Here is a 22,959-nt window from a genome sequence, read left to right as displayed (position 1 = left end):
CATCTGACCATTAAGGGGAGTTGAAACACCGCGTTGCACGATGCCAGCACCGATCTCCACCAGGCGTCAATGCATGTCTGTGTTCGTGGTCGTGTCTCTGCAGGAACATAACACACAATCGTCCTTTTAATAAATTTTGGCCTGTATTTCAGAGGATTACACATCTTCCCTACTAACTGAAGTCGTTTGCTTGAAACTTAAGACAATTCCTCTCATTACCAAACGGGGGAAAACTGCGCCATCGTTAGGACGGATCAGCGCACACTTGACTGAGAAACCCAGCGACGGGGCAGAAGCTCAATACTGGACGTCCGAAACAAAGAGGTTTATCCCACAGACCCGGGAACGCCCCTTTGTCCCCGCCCCCCAGCGAAAAGCCCGCCCGCCATTGGCCAGAGCGCTGCACTACGCCCCTCTGATTGGCTGGCGGCGTCGTCCCTGAATGTCTGTTGTTCGCCCGTCGCCTCAGAGCGCCTGTGACAGTGGACGGCTTTGATTCACGCTGTGGTGGAGCCTCGTTTTGGGATCTGGAGAACAATTAATGCGGCCGGAACGGAGCGCATGAAGGTATGTTTACACGGAGAGGTCGTGGTGGATTTTCTGCTTCTTGTTTCTAGTGGTTCTGCCTCCAATGTTGTTTTATTATTTGCTGTTTGTTTTTTTGTGAGAAAGCAAAATGCAAAAAGTCAGACAGACAGATCGCTGATATACGCTCCTCCTGTGTGGGGCTTTTTTTGTGGCATTTCCTTTTAAGTGAAACTTAACAGCCATTGCAGCAAAGCAAAAAAAACAAAAAAACACACACACACACACACACAAAAAGAATCGGCAGGACGTAATGCTGAGTGATGATGTCAAAACAGCATTAAGACAGATGGTGGATGAGAGCAGCAGTCGCTGGGATGCAGGGGTCCTGCGTTGAGTTCATTTTCAGGCTAATGGGTGTGTGTACTTCACTGCTATCGATGCGGTATTGATTTTACCATTATCACTCCGGGCAATCTAGATAATGGCTAATTTGTGTTGTGTTTTGTGATGTCTGTGACACTTGGAAATTGAACTGCATGTTGCTCAGCACGGGAAAATAATGACAGTCCCTTGTGTGAGACAAAGGCCCGAGACGGCAGGTGGATCCTCTGCTGTTCCTCAGCAACCACTGCGACCAGTGAGCAAGCAGCCTGCCCTGCACTTTGAGCACGTTAGCGCAGATGCTTCCTGGTTCCTCAGCCAAGATGACTTAAAGTTTAACCCAGGTGTTGTTTTTGCTACACCTGAGAGAAATGACTGTGGGGAGGAAAACAGTCAACAGTGTGACACAGAGACATTTTTTTGTTTTTTTGGCTTGTGTTGTCAGCTGGCTTCTGTCGTGATTTGCTGATTTGCATAAATGTGCCATCTCATGACAGCACCATCAAGATATTTCACACTGGGCTATTAAGCCTCACAAAAAAAAACGCCAAAGCTGCAGCATTGCCACATGAAAAACCAATGTGGGCTGCAGAGTGGGACTCAGGGATTTACCCCCTGAGTGATGATTCCCATGGTGCGGGCATCCCTGGAATGCCGGGATGATGATTTTCCATGGAAGCTGATTTTTCAGATATCATGTGACACAAAGCGAGTTTGGCCTACTTTGACAGCCCAACACATAAAACACGCGCTAATATCCCAGCCAGCTTGTATCACAGAACTGCAATCCACCCTCGTCATGGCCAGTAAATATCTGCTGATTCACACTTTGATGATTTGCGGTGATCCACAAAGTGCACGGAGGAATTTGGGAGCCGCTGCAGGAAAGTAAATAGGAGAGCAGAGGGGGAGACTGTTGCTTTCACTTTGAATACAGAGGACGGGCGACAAATTCGAGGCAGGCCCAGAACAAATAAGTGGAAAAACGTAACAGACGCAGATGCTTCCAAACAGGGAACTAAGGGGTCACTAAGGCTTGCAAAAAGATTAGAATCGTGTGCTATATCCTTTGCAGAGAGCGGATCTAACCTCAACTGAACACGGGGAGATTTGGGACCCATTGGATAGAGAGTGATCGCCACCATCACAACACTAAAATCTTCTGGAGGAATGGTGTTAATCCTTCCAGCAGAGGAACAAGTCTGAAGTTGTTCTGGCAGCCTAGGAAGACACTTCATGTGGGACTTATTTTCATTTGACACCCAACTATATCTTGCATGGGTTAAAGAGGTACACACACTGCACGGGAATAGCAACTGCAACTGAAGTATCGGGGTCGATGTTCAGCGCTTGAACAATTGCCAGTGTCAGTGTTGTTTGTGTCCTATTGCTGATAAAACCAAATCATTTCGAAATCTAATACTTTGGCTCTCATGCAGCATCCTTCTATCTGTCTTTAGTCACCACACTGCCCCGCCCAAAACACTGTCTGACTGATTACACTTCACAAGCAAGGGTTGATCTGAATCTGCAAAGTAACTAGTAACTAAAATGATCAAATAAATGTCAGGGAGTGGAAATACAAAGTAGCAGGAAATTGTACTTGAGCGCAGAACTTGATTAAATTGTACTCCCGTCACTGCTTTTAACAAGTTTTGACACCAGGATTTAGATTTTTACTGCAAGCGTGGATCAGTCATCGGTCTACTTGATCACCAATAATCGGTATCGGACTGTAAACTCTGAGGCGATCCTGCACCGAGCTTTTGTTACTTAGAGACAGGCCGATCATTATAGCCTTTGTTGTCCAACTTCACATCTTGTGCGTGATTATGACCTGAGAGTGACCTCATCCTGGCTTAAAAAAGGATGAAGCCAACTTTTCGTTTTTTCTCTCTTTCTTTTTAAATATAAGGGTGATGTCAGCTGTGTGAGGCGTGTTATGTCTGGTCCCCGTGACTAGACTGGACCTAGCCGATGAATCACAGGATACAGTGCACAGAGTGTTGGGGGGGGGGGGGGGGGGGGGGGGGGTGGATAGTACATTAAAAGTGTGTACCAGACAATTACATTTGCCAAACTCTGTTGGTATTTGGAGCACACACACTGAACCTTATGCAGTGGACAGTGCAGACTGAATGGAGCAGGCAGCTGTCCTCAGTCCCTCAGCAACTTAACATGCAGATATGCTAATGGCTTCCTGTTTATAACCCTGAGCACAGCCCAGTGAGGCCACAGATGGGACCCCGAGTCCCATCCAATATCAGCTCTGTGCCACTCAACTCACTCACTCACTCCCTCAAAATGCACCAAGACATGCTGCCACATAAAGCCATTTATAATACCCAGAAGCTTGTTTAACTCTTGGAATAACTCTTCAATAAGAATACCTTCTCTTTTTTCCCTCTTACTCCCTCTGTCTCTTAAGGATGAGAAGATGAACGTGGAGGCTCTGAGCAGGGCAGAGCTGCTGACTCTCCTCAGTATCTTGGAGGGAGAGCTGGAGGCCCAGGATGTGGTCATACACGCCCTCAGGGTGAGTTGGCCACTGATACACACGCATTGGACATGTGTCGAACATGTCGCAGCACACCTCACATATACAACCAATCATAACTGGAAAATTAATGAAGAGCCGACTTTGCAACCCATGAAATAATAACACGCTCTTTCGCCTGCCTTTACCCAAGACATCTGTGGACACTAAATTAACCTGTTCCAGCATATTACAACCCCCCGAAAAGAATGTGAGCTGACAGGGAGGGGATGTGTAAACAGGAAAACACGGAAGCAGAGCTAGCAAAGACAATGGCACAGGAGTCATTCTGGTTTCCCATGCCTTTCATTCCACCAAGCACTGACATTATTGCTGGTCACAACAGAGAAAAAAATCTCTATTCCTTTTTTCAACTTAACATTCGGTCTCTACACAGACCCAGATATGTCCCCTTTGTGTCTATACCCAGTTCAGATGGACGGAAGTTCTTACCTGTTGTTTCTCAAATGTGTCGTGAGTGTTTTTTGTTTTGTTTTTGTGCTCACATTAGTTTTAATCGGGGAATATCCGCTTGCTGCTAAGAAGAAACAAAATGTTCCCTGAGGAGGCGGACTTTGGTGGCTACTTGGTACCTTGCCTAGGGTGCATAGTTTAAATCCTTGTAATAGTTGTTTGGCTCTGACGCTCAGCTGCATCCAACCGTGTAGGGAGCACTTAGCAAATACTCTGAAGATGCAGTTTTCCAAGTCGGTCAGAGACTGAAGTGCATTTCCACTAATTGATATGAAGACACAGATACCTCAGACAACCTCTGATACCAGGATATAACATAGTATTAAAGATATCCCCGATAGTTAAGAAAAAAAAAAAAAACTCTTATCATGTTAATAATACGGATGTGATAAAACTGTGAAAATAATCCAGCGCCCTCTCAAAAAATTCTCACTTCTGTCCATTCTCGGTTGATGGTGGTGCTGCACCTTAAAGGATTAATCCACCCAAAAAAACGAAAACTCAGTCATTATCTGCTCACTCTCATGCCAACGGAAAAACAGAGTTGCAGCATTCTCCTCGACAACTGGAAAAACAAAAACAAAAAACCCGATAGCTTGCCTGGTAGAATCCAGCTGATTTTTAAAGCCATATTTTCACTCTCCACACGTGGTTGAGCTTGAGCTTGTGCAGCCACTTCAGATAAGGCGTTCAGCTAGGTAGCTAGAGTGAAGATTTAGCTTCGAAAAGGGTGTGAATGAGGCTGCTTCCAATTAAGCTGGGATCGCAAACTTTCTGGAGACTCTGATTGCGCTGGGTGAGCTGCGTCGGTCCATTCATGGGTTCATTTTCTCAGCAGTTTTTTTGCATTTTAAAACAAGTCCCCAGATACTTTAGTTGTTAAGGAGAATGCTGCAACGCCGCTTTGGCTGCGAAGCTCCAGAAATGTTCCCGATAGCGATGAGTGGATAATGACTGAATTTTCATTTTTGGGTGATCCTGTAATGCTGGTTGCTACCCGCATCCAAAATGCCAAAAAAAAAAAAAAAAACGAAATGCAAAAAAAGAAGAAGAAGCAGTGATCAGCTAGCTTTATACTACTAGAATATAAATTTGTCGCCTCATGTTTAAAGATGACTTCTTTTTGTGCAGCTCATTCACTTAGCGTTCCCTCTCGGCTACAAGGCTCTGCAGTGTTTGGGTCTAACTGTCTCCCTCCGTGCCTCTGGCCTGCCTTTCACACTGATGACCGCAGCGGCCGCTCCGTGAGGCTGCTTGAGCCCTTGACTCATCGTCTGAAGTCGTGATCGAAGCTGTGACGAGGACAAGTAGCAACATTGACTGTCTCGGTCCAACAAACAGGCTTTGATAGGGATGTTTATCTAGCCAGAGAGTGAGGCTTTAATCATGAGACCTGAGGGCCTGAGGGGAAGCTGCTCTAACCGGCCCCGGCTCAGATGCATCTTCAGTGGCGTCTGTCCAGATCTGACGCATGCAGGGTTTGAGCCGAAACTCAACGCGCGCGCACACACGCATAAACACACACAGTCATTCCCTCAGGACAAGTGTACAGTCGCCTTGTTTAGTCTGAACTTCTCCTCTTTCCATATCTCTACTTATACTGCTTTCCCCCCCTTTTCCTCCTCTCCTCCTTCTTATTTCCTCACACACAGCCACATTACGGGGGGTCTTTCATCTTTGACCATGACCCATGTCCTATCTGCCCACTCACTCTAACACACACATACACACACACACACACACACACACACACACACACACACACTGGTGGTCTCTTGTGGGCCAGTTAGAGGCTGCGGTGTTTATTGTGGAAAGGATGTACAGAGTTGTAGGCTCAAATCACTGACTTCCTTTCTACCCAATGGGGGTGTGTATACCATTTTAACAGAGTGGTCCATGTTAGGGCAGAATGTGGGCATGACATGTGGCTGCAGAAGGAGGGTTGATAGCGGGCCAATATAGTCCAATATCGAGCTCTGTGTTTGTGCACCCAGGAAGTACTGCCTGTCCCTCTCTCTCTCTCACTCTCTCTATCTCTCTCTCTCTCTCTCTCTCTCTCTCTCTCTTGGCCCATTTCCAAGCCTGGATCTTGATTTTCCACAAAACAGTGTTTTTATCTGACTAGAGCTCTCCCCTCTCAGTGTGTGCAGCTTAAATACTGCATTAACCGAACTCCCTGTGTTGACTTGCATATGATGAGGGTTGTGAAAAAGGCAGGGAGGCTCTCCAATCCAAACTTTAAATATTTCCTCCTCTCAGCAGCAAGTACTTGGGATGCCTCTAGATCGCTCGGGACAACCGCACTCAGGCGCTTTTTTTTTTTTTGCTTTTTTTTTAACCCTTCCTTCCCACCCAGAAACCCCTGAGTGTGTCAAGTGTATCAGTGTTTGCCTACATTACTCATAAGATGGTGTCACCTTTGGGGCTTGTCTCTACAGATTGTTGATCGCACTGTTTTTGGCTCTCGTCACCAAGGACACAGATAAGCAGTTTTTTACGAGAGGGAACATTCCTGAGAACTTGACGCCAGAAACAGGTCCCGCATTCCAACAGGAGTGGCATATCTGTTGAATAGGTGATTGTTTTTACGTCAATATTGGAACTAATGCTGTTATTATGTTCGGTTTACTGACTTGAATCCATCGTAGAGGCAAGTTCTCAGCAGCTAAAACCGCTTCAACTTCTTGTAAAACATATCGCTGTTTGACAGTGGTTTCTTTATATCGCACTGGCAACCACGTTTGCGTGGTTTGACTGTTCCAGTCATGCTCAGCAGGGTTTTGTTTTTTATATGATGTCACATCCTGTAATCCTAAAAATGCTTTATCTATTTCTGCAGGCTGACGTCTTTTCCTGACCCCATAGAAAACAATAGGGCCTGGCAAGAGTGTGCTGTTCAGATAAGATTGTGTACTCTGTCACTGTACAAGAATCACTGCCCAATTTGGACATGTTGTCGAGATCGGTGAAGGGAAACAGTGATTAAATAAAGAGCAGAAAAACTACACAGCAAAGCGGCGCCTGTCTATAACACTGCAATGCACACTGGTGTATGATGTCAGTGAAGCTCCTCCAAATCAACAGCCTGAGCCCCGGGGGCCTGCGAGAGTAAAGCTCCCTGACCTGAATGTTTGGTTGACATCAAAGCGCCCCAATGGTAGCTTCTTGCTTTTATTGTTAAAAACGGTTGCACAGAACCACACACCTACATGCGCTCACCACGCACATGTTACTGGTCGGATGCCTTTTGTCTGGAAGGCTCTCCTATCTTTAGATCCAGAAGGGTGAATACCTGTAATGGTAAAAATAAAGAAAATAAAAAAAAAACTCCACCCTTTGGTGCTGTTTGCACTGAACAGGAGAGTATTTGCCTGCTACAAATAAAATAGTGATATCAGAGGTCAGGCCAAACGAGTCTGAGATAAGGAAAAATTGCCGCTTTCTCAATGAAGTTTCTCGCTTGTGTCTCCATCTTCCGACAGCTAATTCCATTTGTTTTGTTTTTTTCTCAAGAAATACCTGAGCACTTCCTTGTTCCTCCTAATGATACGCTATGCTTCTCGAAAGAGCACCGCCTGACCAAAGGGTGAGAGCACCTGCTGCCGTGTTTCATCAGAAAGCCAATGATGATAGCGTCCGAGGCTGTTAAACATTACTTGGAAGTTGTCTCATTGCACGGCCCATAAAGTAAAGCAAGGTTTTGTTTGGCGTCTGCCCAGTTATCTTAGTGCCATCTGTGCCTGATGTGTGGGTGGGAGGTGTGGAGGGTACAGCTTAAGCCATAAGTACACCTTAGCTTACACTTGGGGGAAAAAAAAAGCAGACACTTAAAATCTCATCTCTCTCTCTCTCAACCTTGAAACAACAGCATGATCCCTCACTGGCTTCCCAAATTGCCAGCATAGTGTTTAAAGCTGGGAACACTGATGCCTAGTGGTTCTGCATCAACTGGACAAACTAATCAGTGTAACCTTGACTAACTGAAGTAAATGTACCAACGTGTGCTGTGCTGCTATAAATGAAAAGGGGACTATAAAGGCTGTCTTTCTCTTTCTCTCTCTCACCCACGTCTCTTCCCTGCACTGTCTGTGCCAGGCACTAATGACTAATATGGCTTCCCGTGCACTTATTGTAAGCCTTGCTTTTAGGTTTCTGTTTTGTACAAACGATGAAAAGATGAGGGCCCGAAATAGGGGCTGCCGCTGTATTAGTAGGCTACCCCAGGTCAGTTCAGAACCAAAATGACAAATGTTTTCACCCTCCGAATATCAGTTAATCAGAGATGGAGAGACGCCACGATGTTAGGTACTGAACTGAATCTTATGAGAAACTGGTCGATAGGTAATTCAGCTTCTATTCGAGACACTGTTTGATATGTTCTTGGAGTTTCCCCAGCTGACTGTTCTGTAATTTCTTAATGCTCTAATGCCCAGCACACAACAAAATGGGTCAGAGCCCTCTGTGTCCGTTTGAGTTTGCAGCCTCACCAGCTCTGTTAAATCAGATGTGACTGCCAGTGGACTGATACCCCTCACCTGCCAAGGACTGTTATTCAACACGGCTGACAAGTGGTCCATTGACTGTTTCCTTCTCTTACAGAAGTAGAGCAGAGTAATTGTCCACTCCCCAGGAGATAAGCTGCACTACTGAAGTCTTTGCTTCTTCATCCAAGAAAACTCTGAGGCCAGAGTCATAAATCTGAACAGACCAGTGCATCTGCATCTGACCTACTGTCCTCTTTTCCTTTCTCAAACAATTGCCCGACACTGTGCTAGGATATTTGGATTGGGCCGGGTGGGGGCTAGCTTGTTAGCATGCTAACTCCAGTAGATATCTCTGAAAACCAAAATTGCTATTTCATTTTTCATTTTGCATTTTGTTGATAGTTTTAGCTATTGTAGATATCTGTCATTTTCATCCTCAAAACAAATAGGGGGCAGCATATCCTCTCAGTAACCGCTTTCTGCTGCTAACTGTAGCTGCTGTTTGCCCAGTTAGCCGCCCAGATTGGGAATTAGGGGACCAGGGGAGTGTTGACACTGCTAGTGGGATATGTGGACCAGGATGGGATGGGGCTAGCTTGTTAGCAGGCTAACTTCAGTTGATATCTCTGAAACACAATGCATCACAATTTCAAAACTGCTATTTCTTCACATCCTGATGATGAATTTTGAAAGTTTTCAAAATGTGTACACATTGCTGATTTAACCAAAGGGAAATGTTGGAGCATCCTCATGTGTTGTCCTCGGTCCTCTTGCTGCAAAGACTTGTGCACGGGACTCCACGAAATTCCACGAAAGAAGCTTTTCATATCTGACAGGTCTGGTCCTGCTGTCCTTTGTCTCTGTGTCTGACTGGAGAGCAGACTAATTCACCAGGAATGCATAAATTTCCCATAACCCCCACTGCAAAGCTTCTTTATTTGAGATGTTACGCTGGAGACAGCCAGTCATGCTCAGAGCCACTTAGGCAGACATGTGCCAGCTGTGCTCGTAGATGCACATGCATACTGTAAATATGTCCACGAATACGTATTCATCTTCATTTTATGATAGTGATTTTATTCTTTCAGCATGATTTTAGGAGCCAGATTGAGGGCTAAACAGTCCATTTGTAAGAGGAGATATGCACCCAATACCATTCAGAGCTGTAATTTTGTCCTTGCTGGAAGCTTACCTCATTGTTTGAGAGTCATTACAGAGGCTCACTAAGGTAACAGGACTCCCTGGCTCTTTTCAGCTCACACAAGGACATGATTGTGCCCCGAGGCTGTAGCTAACTGACTGACAGAGACTTTTTCCAGGTGAAAAGCATCAGATTGTCTTTCACACCTCGTTAAAGCTGCGAGAATGCATCGGAGGATACAGGCTGTTGAGGAAGGAAGTACCCGAGCACAAACTTTTTTGGTCACGCCAACATTGCATGAAATTGTGGAGGAATTCTTACGTGCTCGATGAAAGTTAAAAAGGCATAACTGTTGATTGTGAAACAGCGGGGAAAGGTATAGTAGCAGCATGTAACACGGCCCTTCCCGTGACTTACTTGGAGAGACAGTTGTCATCAGTAGTCGGGCAGAAATGAGAGCTCTGCAGCAGAGAGGGTTTGCTTGTTGTGCCCTCTCATAAAGAAAAGCACACTCTGTCATTATGATCAGAACTGTCCCAAGAAAACCACGGGAGACTAGCTAGGACTGTTAGACACACACACACACAAACACACACACACACTCGCACACACAATCCAAACTCAGCCCGGCCCTTAATGGTCTGTTTAAACAGTTATTTACCTCAGGAAGCTGCAGCTTTGTCCCCGAGCTTGATGAAAAAAGCCTTACAGCTTTACTCCAAAGCCCAGCACAAAAACATGAGCGCGCAGCCACAAGTAAACATAGTGCACTCAGACTTTTACACACGTACGCATTTATATTCACACAAAAAAAAGGGAAAAAGAGACGCATGCTATACTCGTACCCACTCCCACACACTGAGGCCCACTGGGTCAGCCATGGAGACAATGCACAAGACTGAAGGCATTGAGATAGTGTCTTTGTTGAAATCCTGTAATCTCTTCACTGAGGGTCACATTCTTTGTTCAGCGGGAGAAAGAGCCTCAAATACAGCCTCCTTACTGATGCCCTCAGGATGTGTGTGTGTGTTGTGTGTGTCCATGTGTGTATTTGTGCTGCCACAGCGTGTGAAAAAAAAGCGGCTGACAGAGAGGCGGAAGTGAAGAGAGGCATTTTTCTGAGAAACGATGATGAACAGGCAGAGGAATGCACTGCCATGCATGTTTGGGCAGGGGGACGAAGGGAGGCCTGAGAACCGGGGTGTCTGATGAGGGCTGCGACGAGACAGCGACGGTTGTCCTGAAAGGCACGTAGGGTGAACTCCGCCCCCGCCAGCTGATCCTGCATGCCTCATGAACTCAAACCCAACTCGCTCTATTCCGTTAACGAGACCTCATGACTTTGTATCAGGGTGACCCGGAGCGAGGTCACAACAAGGTTCCCTCAGGTTTCACACCGACGTTAGTTGAGCTGCAATATTTTGTCCCTCAGGATCTCATTTTTACTCTTAAACAAGTGTGCTATCGCTTTTTATTCAATGATAATTGATAACAGCGTAATCTAACTTCTTTGTTAGAAACAGCTCTATGCGTGCGTCTGATTTCATGGCCCAGTCCTGCACCCCTGCGTCCCAGGGGAGGAGTTAACATCTGCCCCTAGTGGGGGTTTGACAGCCGTGCCTCACCTCTTTGTGTTTGGGTTGAGGGGAAAAGACCATCTGCTTGTGCTCACACTGACAATAACATCAGTTCACACAGATTTCCTGCACACACACACACACACACACACACACACGCACACAAATTTACTATGGTGATATTAATACTTAAAGTCATTACATAAAAGCTCTTTTGTTGTGCGCGAGTGTGTGTATTTTCGTACAGTGTGTTTGCAATGAGCTGCTTTGTGTTTGTCTTGGCACTGGCAGTCAGGCCTCACGTTATCTTCTTACCACATTTTTTCCTGTGCTGCAGTGTGGAAAGGAGACCTCATCCTCTCAAATCGGCGCACTGACGTAACATAAACACACTGGTCAATGTTTTCTGCTCAGTCAGGACCGAACATGTGCTCGGATTATCATACACAATAAAGTCACCTGCTGCCTTATTGCTTATTATTTGCTTTGCTAAAAACTGTGTAGTAGAAGTTAAAGACACACTAACAAGTTTGCTATATGTTTGTGTGTGTCCAACAGGCTCAGCACAGAGACACTTTCGTCCAGGAGCGTTACGGCCAGTATGACCTCAGCGATCCATTCCTGGCCCTGCAGCGGGACAGCGAGCCCGAGGAGCGCCAAAACACACTCACCCAGCCTAACGCGCACCTCCAGGGTCGGGCGGTGGGCCCAAACCCCCTGGCTGTGCTTAAGCTGGTCATGGCCCACTGCAAGAGGATGCAGGAGAGGATGATGGGACAGTTGGCTGCTGCTGAAAGCAGACACAGGAGGGTGAGAGGCGACGCACGCTCGTATACGATTTACACACTTTCGTAGCCCCACAGCTCGTCCGTCTCAAATGTGCGTGCGGGGACGATGCCGCAGTCAGCCAGCCAGTGTCAGACTGGAACACACACTTGTACAATAGGCTTGTTGTGTGTGTCAATGTGTGCGTGTATCTATTGGTCACCGTAATTCAGCTGTAGACTTGGCTTGGAGGAGCGAGGCAGACAGACAGCAGCCGCACACAGGGGGGTGATATGGAGCTTTATCAGAGCAGAGAGTATGCCCCGTCCTGAAGCTATAGAAGCTATAGAATATCTATTAGTGACCCGTGGAGAGTTAAAGGGATATTCCGGTGTAAGTTTAATCCATGGTCTAACACACCGTGAAACTGTGTTAGACTCCCTCTCGAGAGATAAAGTTTGCAGACCGCTAGCTAACGTAGTTTTAGCATCCTCAGAAACGACCGCACGTCAACAATACATTGCAGTAAATGGGTCCAAATATAAAACCGCCATCAAAAAGCCACAAATAATGCTCAGAACAGCACCAAACTTCAGCAACATTAGAAATAGGGTCCCAGCACATATTTCGAGGCATCAAACATTTTATATCATTGCCGGATTTGTCGGAATAGATAAACAAATCTCACCACCCGAGAAGCCTACCTTGTTGTGGGGAAGCCCTGTGAGTCGATTACCGAGTGCAGTAGAGTCACTGAGCTGCAGAACTCTACCGCACTCAGTAATGCTAAAACTACGTCAGCTAGTGGTCTGCAAACTTTATCTCTCGAGAGGGAGTCTAACACAGTTTCACAGTGTGTTAGACCATGGATTAAACTTACACCGGAATATCCCTTTAATGAAACAGACAAATCCTTGTTATTAGCGCTCAGCAGAATAGTTTGAAGTTTCAGAGTTTTATTTATATTGTTGACAATTAAAACATTCCAATGCTGCACAGTTTATTCAGTCTGTTTAAAAGCGTGACACGCATGTTTACTTCAAGATACAAGCTTTCAACACATTACATTGTTATGATGTAATGAGTTTGTAGTTAGCACCCACAATTACATCTGATAAACTGCCACAGACCTGGGATTTACGACAGTGGCATCGCGCTCAGAAACTGTGGGGGAGGGCCAAATCACACACATTCTCTACATAATGTTGCTTTAAACCTTGTAAACCCGGCATAGTCGCAGATTAAAGGTAGGCTTCACTAACAGTATTAGAATTATACTGTTTGTAGAATGAGATTCAAGTGGTGGCTGCATAGTATCGCCTCGGACTCATGCGATCCAAACGTGTCCAAAAACTCCAGAGCCTCGTTTAGTCAAGATGTCCACTTTAGAGAAAAAAGAAAAAAGAAAGAAAGATGTAAGCTTTAAAACAGCATTTGTTTGTTCCCCCTCGCTACTTAATTGGGAACAAACAGCAACAATCAGACTTCACCAACCATTACATTTATATAATCACAAAGACAAAAAACAATCTATTTTGGCTCTAATTACAGTAAATTGCTTATGTTGTTGCACAAAAGAAGCATCATGTTGTGCATCCGCATTCACTCGACGCCCGGTGCTCCATTTAGTCGTATGAATCGCTTTATTCAAAATTGGGAAGTTTTGTGTGAGTATATTTTTAGGGTGATGACATCACTGGTCCCAAAATATAATTGGGAAAACATTTGACGCTTTGTTTGAATCCACAATAGAAGCTTGTAATGAAACGGAAGCTCTGCATCGCGGGCTGATTTGTCAGGGGCACACGTGTCACAGCAGCGATACTTTGCCGTGCAGGGAACTTCTTGTAGGGAAAATAAATCAAAGAAAGGTAATTAGCTAGTTTGAGAGGGATGTAAAATTCAAGCACTGAATCCCGCAGCCAGAAATCCATCTGCGTGTCGCGTCATATAATTGTTTCATCGGGCTGTATGTTTGATAGATGATAGCTGACCTGGAGGAGGAGAAACGACGGCGTGCCCAAGAAGCAGCGCACAGCGACGATTTCACCTTCATGCTGCGGACAGAAAGAGACAAACTGCTGCAACAGGTATGACTGACGTGTAATCGATCAAGAAGTGTACGGTAAGCCTCAGCAGAACTGGTGCTCACAGCTCTCGCTCCCTGATGGACGAGCACATCTGCTGGGCGAGATTTTGCCTGCCTCCCTTTCCCCTCTCCTCTACCCGGCTGCACAGTGTGGTTCATAGTGGCGGCTGTAAGATGGAAGGTGCGGTCCTTGTGTAACTCAGTAGGGTGGAGAGGGCCTGCCCTGTTACAGTACAGACACACACAGGCACCCGTACGCACAAGAACAGGGCTGTTCCATAGGAAACACAGGAGGAAGAGGCCATTGTTCAGTTGTGCAGCGGCCGTGGGGCTTTATGGCCCCAGGAAACCCGAGATAATGGATGTCCATGTCTAACGCAAGGTCAGCTCACGCACGCAACGCTGTGCGCACACAATCAGCCGCTATACAAGCTTCGCTCGAGGGCCTTATGTAAGACAGGGGTTCCTGAGTGTCTCCCGCTCTTCCTCAAGCTTTCCCGCACGTGTTGTTTTTTTGTCCACGAATCATGCACCCGATTGTGTTTCATCACCTCCCATTTCCTTCCATTACTCATCAAAGCTTTTAAGCTGCGTAGTCACCCTTTACTGACCTCATGGCAAGCTGAACTTTCCATAAACATGCCCTGCAAGCAAATAATTATTTAACAAGGCAGAACATGAACAACTGCATGTCTTCCTCTGCCTTTGAATGCTGAAACAGCACAAATGGTCCTTCATCCCCTTTCTTACTTCTGTTTGACTCAAGTGGACCTCATTTAAACATATTTTATTAGACAGTCAGTCATTTCGAACCTCAGTGGTTTGTGTGAGCCTTATTTTTAAAAGCTTTGTGTCTAATCAACCAAATAATACATGTTTTATACCACTTGATCTGTTTCAAATCAGCTATGTGAATGAAATTGTGAAGACGTTTAGAGCCAGGATCATCGATGATGTTGGCAAACAATGGAAAAACTGAAAATAATACCTTGAAAGTAGGCCTAAAATAGAGAGAAATGAGGTCCATTTAAACATTTGTACAAAGACAGTCAACTGCTGCCAACTCAATTATTGTAACAAGTGTGGTTCAAAATACATATCAGAATGTTTTACACAGAAAACTCCTTTTTTGAGAACTGTTGTTTTAAAAAGAGGGGGGATTGTTTCTCATCCTGTGTTGGGTCTCATGTAAAGCAGTGTTCTTTTGCCTCCTTGTGGCCACATTTGGAAAAGCTCCATCACATTGACTCCTTCATCTCTCTCCCTCTCTCTCCAGTTGGAGGTGGAGCGTGCAACAGTGCGAAGGTTAGAGAGGGAGCATGAACAGGCAGTCAGCCAGGCGGAGGAGTCACTGTCCCAGCAGCAGCAGCTCTCCTCGTCTCTGACCCTTGAGCTCCAGAAAGCCAGCGGCCTGGCCCAGGAGGAGGCTCAGAAGGTCTCCCAACTTCGCACCTTGCTCCAAGAGGAGACCGGTGCCCTGGAGAAGCTCCGGGGGGTTCTTGAAGATGAGAAGAGCAAGGCAGCCCAGCTGGAGGCTGGGTCTAAGAGGCAGCTGGCCGAGTTTGACGCAGAGCGAGAGCAGATGAAGGCCAGGATCGGCCAAGAGGAGGAGAGGAGTCGGGAGCTCGAGAGACAGCTGGAGGAGCTGAGGAGGAGGTTAATTGAAACAGGTGGATGTAAAGGGGAGGTAAAAGAGGATGTGACAGAGGTGAAAGAGTCGCTTTCCAAGACGATGGTGGTGTCCACCTCTGTTCAGACCGAGCCAGACGGCAAGGCAACTGTCGCTCCTAAATTCACCTCACTGTCAAAGGTCAACGGCTATCACATTCATAAAGAGACAGAGCTGACACAGGAAGGCAGGGGAGCAGAAAATGGAGGGGTGGTGGAGAATACAGGAGGAGGACTTTTACATTCTCCTCTTCACATTCATCCTCACCCTCACCCTCAGTCCCCCTCCAGCACAGCCTCGTCTTCCCTCTCCTCTTCCCCCATTTCCTCCCCTGTTCTTGCCAAGCGCCTGGGCAGCCCAGGCTTCCATCAGTCCTCCTACCAGGCTGGAGTCAACCAGCGTTTCCAGGCCGCCAGGCACAAGTTCCAGAGCCAGGCTGAGCTGGAGCAGCATCAGCACAGTGGCCCTCTCTCCCCCAGGGACCTCTCCCCCACCACTTCTTCCGTCCCTCCCCCACCAGAGCACAGCACAGCCAAGCAGCTGGCCCGCAACACTGTCACTCAGGTGCTGTCCCGCTTCACCAGCCAGCAGGCTGGCGTCAAGCTGGCACCAATCAGCAGCTCGCCATTTGGTACAGACTACCGCAACGTAGCAGCATCGCCTCCTGGGGGGAGGTCCCCTGTTTCAGGGCCCCTGTCTCCAGGCATCCGCTCCCCCCTCACTCCCCGATCAGAGAGGACCCATCCTCCTCCAATCCCTCCCAAGAAGCCGGGCATGAGTCCAACTCCAGGCTCCCCAAGTCACTCTAGTCGGACAAGCCTCTTCCCAGAGTTGACAGGGAACTGTGGACACAGCAACAGTGGGCCGGAGGGAGCCAAGGAGCCTGACCTGCTTTTGTCTTCTAGCAGCTAACTAAATGAGTCAGGCCCAAATCAGCTGTATTCTCCATCCTGAAACCCACCTCATAGAACTAACATCTAGAGGTATAGACACTCCAAAGCTGGACTGGTTCAGACACATTTAAGTTTCTTAACTTGAAGAACAATTTGAAAAGAAATATTTGAAATAAAATGTAGTATATTGTGGATTATCTTTATTTGATTTAATATTTCTATTAACATTCATGTCTTTATTCCTTTTATATCAAGTTTTGTCAAAGTTTTAAGTTTTAGATTATAAATATTTATGTTATTTTCCACATTAACCCTGTATTTAGGGTATTTAAAAAAACAAAAACAAAAAAGATATATATATTAAAAAAATGAAGACCTGTCTCAAAGAAAGAAAGAGATTTTGCAACACTTCTTTTCCGCTTTCTTTTTATGCTCAGATTGTCTTGCTAGGATCAAAAGACGACCACTACGGTCGGAAGCAGAACTGTATAACAAGCTGAAGGGCTAACATACAGTATATGGATGTAAAGTAAAGCGCATGTGTAGCTTTCAACCTTTTCACAATAAACTAGTGAGTAGTTTTGATATGTTTTTCTAATGCAGTTGTTGTGGAGGGGGTCCATGAAAACAATGTTGTACTGTATGAATGGTTTAAAGAATTTCTCTCTATGAATGAGCTACACATGCATGTTCTGCTTTCTTTTTCTATTGAAATTGTCATGAATACACTGAATCTCATCTTGAAAAGGGAGAGCACATTTTGTACTACATTACTGTAAGATTCATTGTCTACACTTTGTGATATTTTGTTCAGGGAAGCTTAATCCACCCAAATCAAAGGACCATTGGTCATGAATATGTGATAACCCCTTTGGGATATTCCATCAATGGACATATTGAAAATGCTACTGTAACTGTTGTTTCTATAGCATCTGTCAAATAGTTTACTTATTGTCTTGTGTCGTGTTCTAACAGTGCTACACATCAGATGATTGTTTTAGATTTACTGTGTTTAAAAAAAAAAAGAAAAAAGATTTCTGGCTTTAAAACCATGAACTGATTGAAAGTGATTTTTGCCAGTCAGTTTCAACCTGTAGGGTTTTTTGTTTTTTTTTTACACCATTTGTGCGTCTCTCTCAGCTGTTTCTAGTAAATGTGCATATCATGATCACCTTTGAGATCTAGCGGTTTTAAATAAATTGAAAATGCCTTAAAGTTACAGTTTACAGGTGTCAACAGTTTTTCTATTAAAAAAACTTTCAGCTTGCAGTCCTCTCAGTGAGGTCCCATAACGTTGAAGGAAAAATGACAGTCTAGCTGAGATGTTCAATCCATTTATTTGTACAACAGAATGGGGCAGTACAGTCTTGAAGTTTATAACTGATCGGCACACAGTTGTAGTATAGTGTGAGGGTTGAACACTGCACATAGTATAGCTAACAAGTAACTGATCCAGAGTCAGCCTACTGAGAAGTCATGTAACACATACAGTATGATGTGGCCTTACAGAGGTCATGTAACATATACAGTATATGATCTTGCCTTACATGGCAACAGCTTTGCTCTCAATTGGCATTGACCAATACACAAACAGCTTGTCACAGTCAGGAGTGCAATATTCTAAGACTCCAACAAAAAACCAGCATATTAAAATAGAAATTTTGCATACATGGGTGGGAGGATGGAGTTCTTTACCATAGGAAAGAGATTTTGGCAAATAAATCTTGGTTAATATGAGTATGTTTTTCCTTTCACAAAGGAAAAGCTGTACAGCAATGAAGGTGGTTGTTGCCGAAAGTAAAAGAACAGAGAATGCATTACAGATGCAGCAGCGTAGAAGTTGCTTTATCTTATTTCAGTCATCGTAGCTTTCATGGGTGGAGACACGTACATCAGTGGAGCACAACAGAAAACAAGTAAACATTCCCTCAGCCCTGACAGACACCGACAAACATTAAATGTCTACAGTGCAAGGACAGAGCTATGCTGAGGATCGTGCTTTTATGCGAACAGGTAGAAATACTGTCATTTTTTTATAGGCAAATTATAACCATGTTGTCAGTTTAGCAATACTTTAAGCTTGATAGCAGCTAAAATGTCAGATAAAATTGCTCCAATTTTACTGATGCACCTGATTCCCAATTCTACCATACACGACACCAACAATGAAATGAAAAACCTTCAAACAACTACTATTTTTATGCCTCTGAAATGTGTGCTTAATTTCTCTCATCAGCTGCCTTGGTTCTTCTCTGTGTGTGCTAAGATCTTTACTGAACAAGTTCTGCATCAGTTTAACTAAAGGAAATATTTTAACGTCCGACACCTGAATCTAGGGAGGTCTGTGATTCCTTCTTTGATGTAGCAGTCCTGAGCACAGCCCTGCACACTGACCCAACACAACTCTTTCACAACACACATCCAGACATAACCTCTTTTTCTCCAAACCACGATTATCTCCATAGCCGCAAACCTTACAGCAGATGGTTATCTGTGCCTAACAATCTGCAACTCTTCAGTTATACTTTTTTTTTTGTTTATTTTTAAATATTAATTCCATGCCCCATACTGATATAGTTTTGCTTTGGTTAGTCCTTGCGCATGTATAGGTGGGTTGTGGGCCCAGTGGAGCAGGTGTCTCCCTGGTCAGTCCCTGACCTTCCACTAAGCATTCTGCATCTCCTTGCCAATTTTGTAACTTAGGATCTTGTTCCAGTCGATCTTAGTGCGTGTGACAGGCAACTGGCGACGCAGGGCTTTGAAGGTGGTGTCAGACATGGTCTGGTAGTTCTCACTGATTGCAGTCTGAGGTCAAGCAGAGGAAGAAACAAAAATCTAGTATAATATTTTTACATTGCAAAAAATGTAGTTTCTTCTTGTATGCAACAGCTGTCATTTTAATCATTAGTATACAAAACATGTAGTCAATAAAAGGTAGCGTACCTGGTAGTCATTTTCCGCATTCTCAATAATGTCAACAAATTCCTTGGCTGTCTGGCTTTCATTCTGTTTCAAAAACACATCAGAATCATGATATCCTCAATGAATGATATCCTCTGTGAATACACAGACCTGACACAGCCAGTCTCAATCTAAACAACATAATGTTTAAACTACAGTTGAACTACTGTTGCTTTTGTATAAACTTTTTACTTACAGTCACTGGTATTGATTCCTCTACCTCCTTATGGCTAACCAGCTGCACATTCCCATCTTCATAATAGTGCACCTGAGTAGACACAGAAGAACTTGAAGAAGCTGGAGGTTTTGAAAAAAATTATGTAATCAAGTCAAGTATACATATCCTTGACTTAGCTATCATTAATAAAGATGAGCAGTTAATTCAAGTCACCTGGATTTTCAACACTCCCACCACCTGAGCAGTGGATTGACCAATGGTAAGCTTCCACTCTGACCTACAGCGACCATTCCTGCATCAGAGAAATAAAGAGCAGTCCTATAGTATAACCAGACAGCAGCAGATGGAACTGAGAGACCAATGATATCACTTAGAGCATGTATTTTTTTTTAAAAGGTAAAACTGTTCATGTTTAACATTTATGATTAGGTCATACTATATAAATTAGCACCATTTCCTATCAAATGTACATAGTTAGAGATGCTTTTTAACAGAGGAGGTCACCATACCAGAAGTTTTTGGGTTGAAACTGATGTCCCTCAATACAGGCTATGATCGTCTGCTGACCATCAACCGTTTTCCCGTATACCTGCAAAACACAAATTATACAGGTAAGCACTGACACACGTCAAATGTAGTCTATATCACTTTGATTGCTACTTTGTCACACAATTTTTTGTGTGCCTTACCGTGGAGACTCCAGTAGGGTAGTGCTCTTTGACATAGGCACTAAGGGAAGTATCACAGGCATCTCTCCAGCTTCTCAGGGCCGTTTCTCCTTCATATGGCTGCACGTCGCTGACCTCTTTTCTTAGGTGGTCGAAGCGGAACGACAAACGGTTGCGGGGGTCCAGGAAACGTCCTTGACCCAAGTCACCATGCTCTGTGATCAGCACCTACAAAGAAAGGAGAGGAAGATTGAAAGTTCTGTCTTTGATGCTTGCTTTGCTGGAATAAATAGGAGAGACTTAAGGTTGAATCATACCGGCTCATCATAGCCCTCTAGTTTGGCAGGAGTGAACTGATCCATGTTGTACTGGGCAAAGGAGCTGGACAATGACACCAGAAAGCTTTCAACATGTGTTTACCACTGACCATTTCGAAAACACTGGCCTTACTCATATTCTTCATTGCCAGAGTTATCATATACCACAATTTGCTAATATATCATTATATGTAGGCTCAGGTTATTCAAACTTTGAATAACATGAGTATTTCACATGTGATGTCTGTCTTTATTGAGTGTGACTTACTGCGATGCCCCCTCCCTGAGGAGGTTGTCATTGTTGAGAAGAAGCCGCACATCTAGCATGACAAAACAAACCACTATTATCATACTGCTTAAAGACAAAAGATAAAATATTGTTATGAGAGGTACAATTCTACTACATTACAGTATTATTATCATTGGCATTCTGTCAAAATATGCAATTTCTTACCATTGAAGACCTCATTGAACTCTCCCGGAGGGGCATGAGTCACAAAGTTGGCCGCTATGCGAACCTATTGAAGCAAATTTAATGCGATCAACTAATTTAGCTATCACAGTAAAGAATCAGTCATTGAAACTTTTTTGTATAACACCTTTCAAACAGACCAAAATGAAATTCAAACTGCTTGAAAAACCAGGGGATACCAGGAAAACATACATGGGTTTAGAGACTGATGCACGCCAATTGCAATTAAATGATGAGTTAAAATAATAAAAGAGAAATGCAAGTAATACAACTGATAAATAAGTTAAAATACTACACGTAAAAGTTGATTTAAACATATTAATGGAAATAGAATAGGATAATGACTATGAGCAGTAAATATAGTTAAAAATCTATCTAAAATAGAAATTGAAGAATTATGTGCCTTGCTGTACAATCAGTGTACAGAGACACTACCAACTGATATTTTTGCCTGTAATAAACATGATTTTCTTTATTCAATAAGACAAAGAAATCTGCTCACATACATCAACAAGTCAACAATCCACAGAGTTATGAATACAGAGAACCTCACTGAATTACAAACAGCTTGTCTAAACTTTGTGTCATGTCTCTGTAAAGCCATGCCATCATCTTGCCCTCAGTCATTCGGTTGATCGTCAATTGATCTTGAATCGTAAATGTCGCCCGAGTTTATCAGGAAAATATCGGCACTCTTGTTTCTAGCTTTGGATCAGCCCTGCAGATGCTCAGTCAGTTGTCTTATAGGGTACATGGATATTACAGTAGCAGAAGTGCAGCAGTCTGTCATTCACAATAACTTGAGCAGTGCCTCTCAAAATGGTAATGTATCCAGCTGCCGCTGGTATTACAGGGGTGTAACTCTCAGGCTCCATCTAAACTGTGGGCACCCATATCCTGATCTCAAGCCATGTGAGGCGAACAAGTATTTGAGCTGCAACTGAATCTGTTTGACCCAGAAATCCAAAGCAAAGTGACGTTAGCCGCTAAGGCAGGCTAGCGGTATATGGAGGGATACGTAGCCTGCACAGTAATTAATGCAGACTTACATTAGCACTGCAAAGCGAATTTTAGAAATGGGCGTCTGTACTATTATTTCCATGAATACTGATACAACTACTAAAAGTTTTGGGTCCAGGTGTCCGCAGTTTAAACCCTTATATCAGCGTTAGATTCCGCCGCTAGCCGACTATAAGCTTTGACTAGCAGTGGCTAGTTAGCTAGTAGTAGCTTAAAAACACAAGTTTATCACTTCAATACGTGAGTAAAAAGTGGCATTCTCTTTCTAAAACTTAACCGTTACTCCATGTCAACATATAACACCCGTACCGCTCTACAATTCAAAGAAATTGGCGTTAACTAAAGACTTAAATAGTGTCCAAACCTTCTCCTCATCTGACAGCGGCTCCTCAAAGTCAGCCATCTTGGCTCTTTGTGACCCCACCTACCCCAGCTGACTGACAGAAACAGTTCGACCGTTGTCATTCACGCATAAGAAATTGAATGAGTTGTTACTACGAAGTGGTTTTGAAACGTGTTTACGTGCTTTGGCAGAGAATGCAACACACTAAAATCGTTGACTTTGAATAGGCACAATTTAATAGAATGACTATGGTTTACAACACAAGAGGGCGTTGGAAGATCAGTTATTTTATTTGTCTAGCGCTTCCTGTTGGAGGTGATTTGCCTTCAAAATAAAAGCATAGGACCATGAATAAACTGTTCTATTTAGTGGAGAGCCTGCCAAATTGCCTGCCACCGTTTGACGATTTCCGTAGAAGATATTTGCAATCTTATTCTTCATTAATTCGTTCATAAATTCCGAT

General features: G+C 44.3%; 2 protein-coding genes across 3 annotated transcripts; one reads left to right on the top strand and one right to left on the bottom strand.

The window, feature by feature from the left end:
• Positions 1-432: 432 nt before the first annotated feature.
• cttnbp2nlb (CTTNBP2 N-terminal like b) lies at positions 433-17,756 on the top strand. Of its 2 annotated transcripts, XM_030422132.1 has the most exons (5): positions 433-567; positions 3,338-3,445; positions 11,680-11,931; positions 13,869-13,976; positions 15,252-17,756. In XM_030422132.1, exons 1-5 carry the CDS (start codon positions 562-564, stop codon positions 16,554-16,556), a joined length of 1,779 nt encoding a protein of 592 aa, XP_030277992.1. In that variant the 5' UTR covers positions 433-561; the 3' UTR covers positions 16,557-17,756. The 2 variants fall into 2 exon arrangements, with proteins under 2 accessions (XP_030277992.1, XP_030277993.1); XM_030422133.1 differs by lacking the exon at positions 3,338-3,445 and having other exon boundaries at positions 469-567.
• Positions 17,757-17,855: 99 nt separating this feature from the next.
• On the bottom strand, positions 17,856-22,740 carry capza1b (capping actin protein of muscle Z-line subunit alpha 1b). Its single transcript, XM_030422134.1, has 10 exons — positions 22,518-22,740; positions 21,116-21,179; positions 20,930-20,981; positions 20,662-20,725; positions 20,366-20,572; positions 20,186-20,265; positions 19,890-19,968; positions 19,695-19,766; positions 19,481-19,543; positions 17,856-19,342 (listed from the first exon to the last, which is right to left on the bottom strand). Exons 1-10 carry the CDS (start codon positions 22,554-22,556, stop codon positions 19,202-19,204), a joined length of 861 nt encoding a protein of 286 aa, XP_030277994.1. The 5' UTR covers positions 22,557-22,740; the 3' UTR covers positions 17,856-19,201.
• Positions 22,741-22,959: the final 219 nt, after the last annotated feature.

This window comes from Sparus aurata, chromosome 7 (assembly GCF_900880675.1).
Source record: "Sparus aurata chromosome 7, fSpaAur1.1, whole genome shotgun sequence".
Taxonomy (NCBI): domain Eukaryota; kingdom Metazoa; phylum Chordata; class Actinopteri; order Spariformes; family Sparidae; genus Sparus; species Sparus aurata.
This window is presented reverse-complemented; position numbering and strand designations above follow the sequence as displayed.

What these genes read in the sequence shown, in the direction of transcription:
- cttnbp2nlb (XM_030422132.1), top strand. An exon ending in CTGAAAGCAGACACAGGAGG is followed by an intron (nt 11,932 to 13,868) that starts GTGAGAGGCGAC and finishes TATGTTTGATAG; the next exon opens with ATGATAGCTGACCTGGAGGA. An exon ending in GAGACAAACTGCTGCAACAG is followed by an intron (nt 13,977 to 15,251) that starts GTATGACTGACG and finishes CTCTCTCTCCAG; the next exon opens with TTGGAGGTGGAGCGTGCAAC.
- capza1b (XM_030422134.1), bottom strand. Translation starts at nt 22,556, where the DNA reads ATGGCTGACTTTGAGGAGCCGCTGTCAGATGAGGAGAAG. An exon ending in CGCTGTCAGATGAGGAGAAG is followed by an intron (nt 21,180 to 22,517) that starts GTTTGGACACTA and finishes TTGCTTCAATAG; the next exon opens with GTTCGCATAGCGGCCAACTT. An exon ending in ATGCGGAAAATGACTACCAG is followed by an intron (nt 19,343 to 19,480) that starts GTACGCTACCTT and finishes GCTTGACCTCAG; the next exon opens with ACTGCAATCAGTGAGAACTA.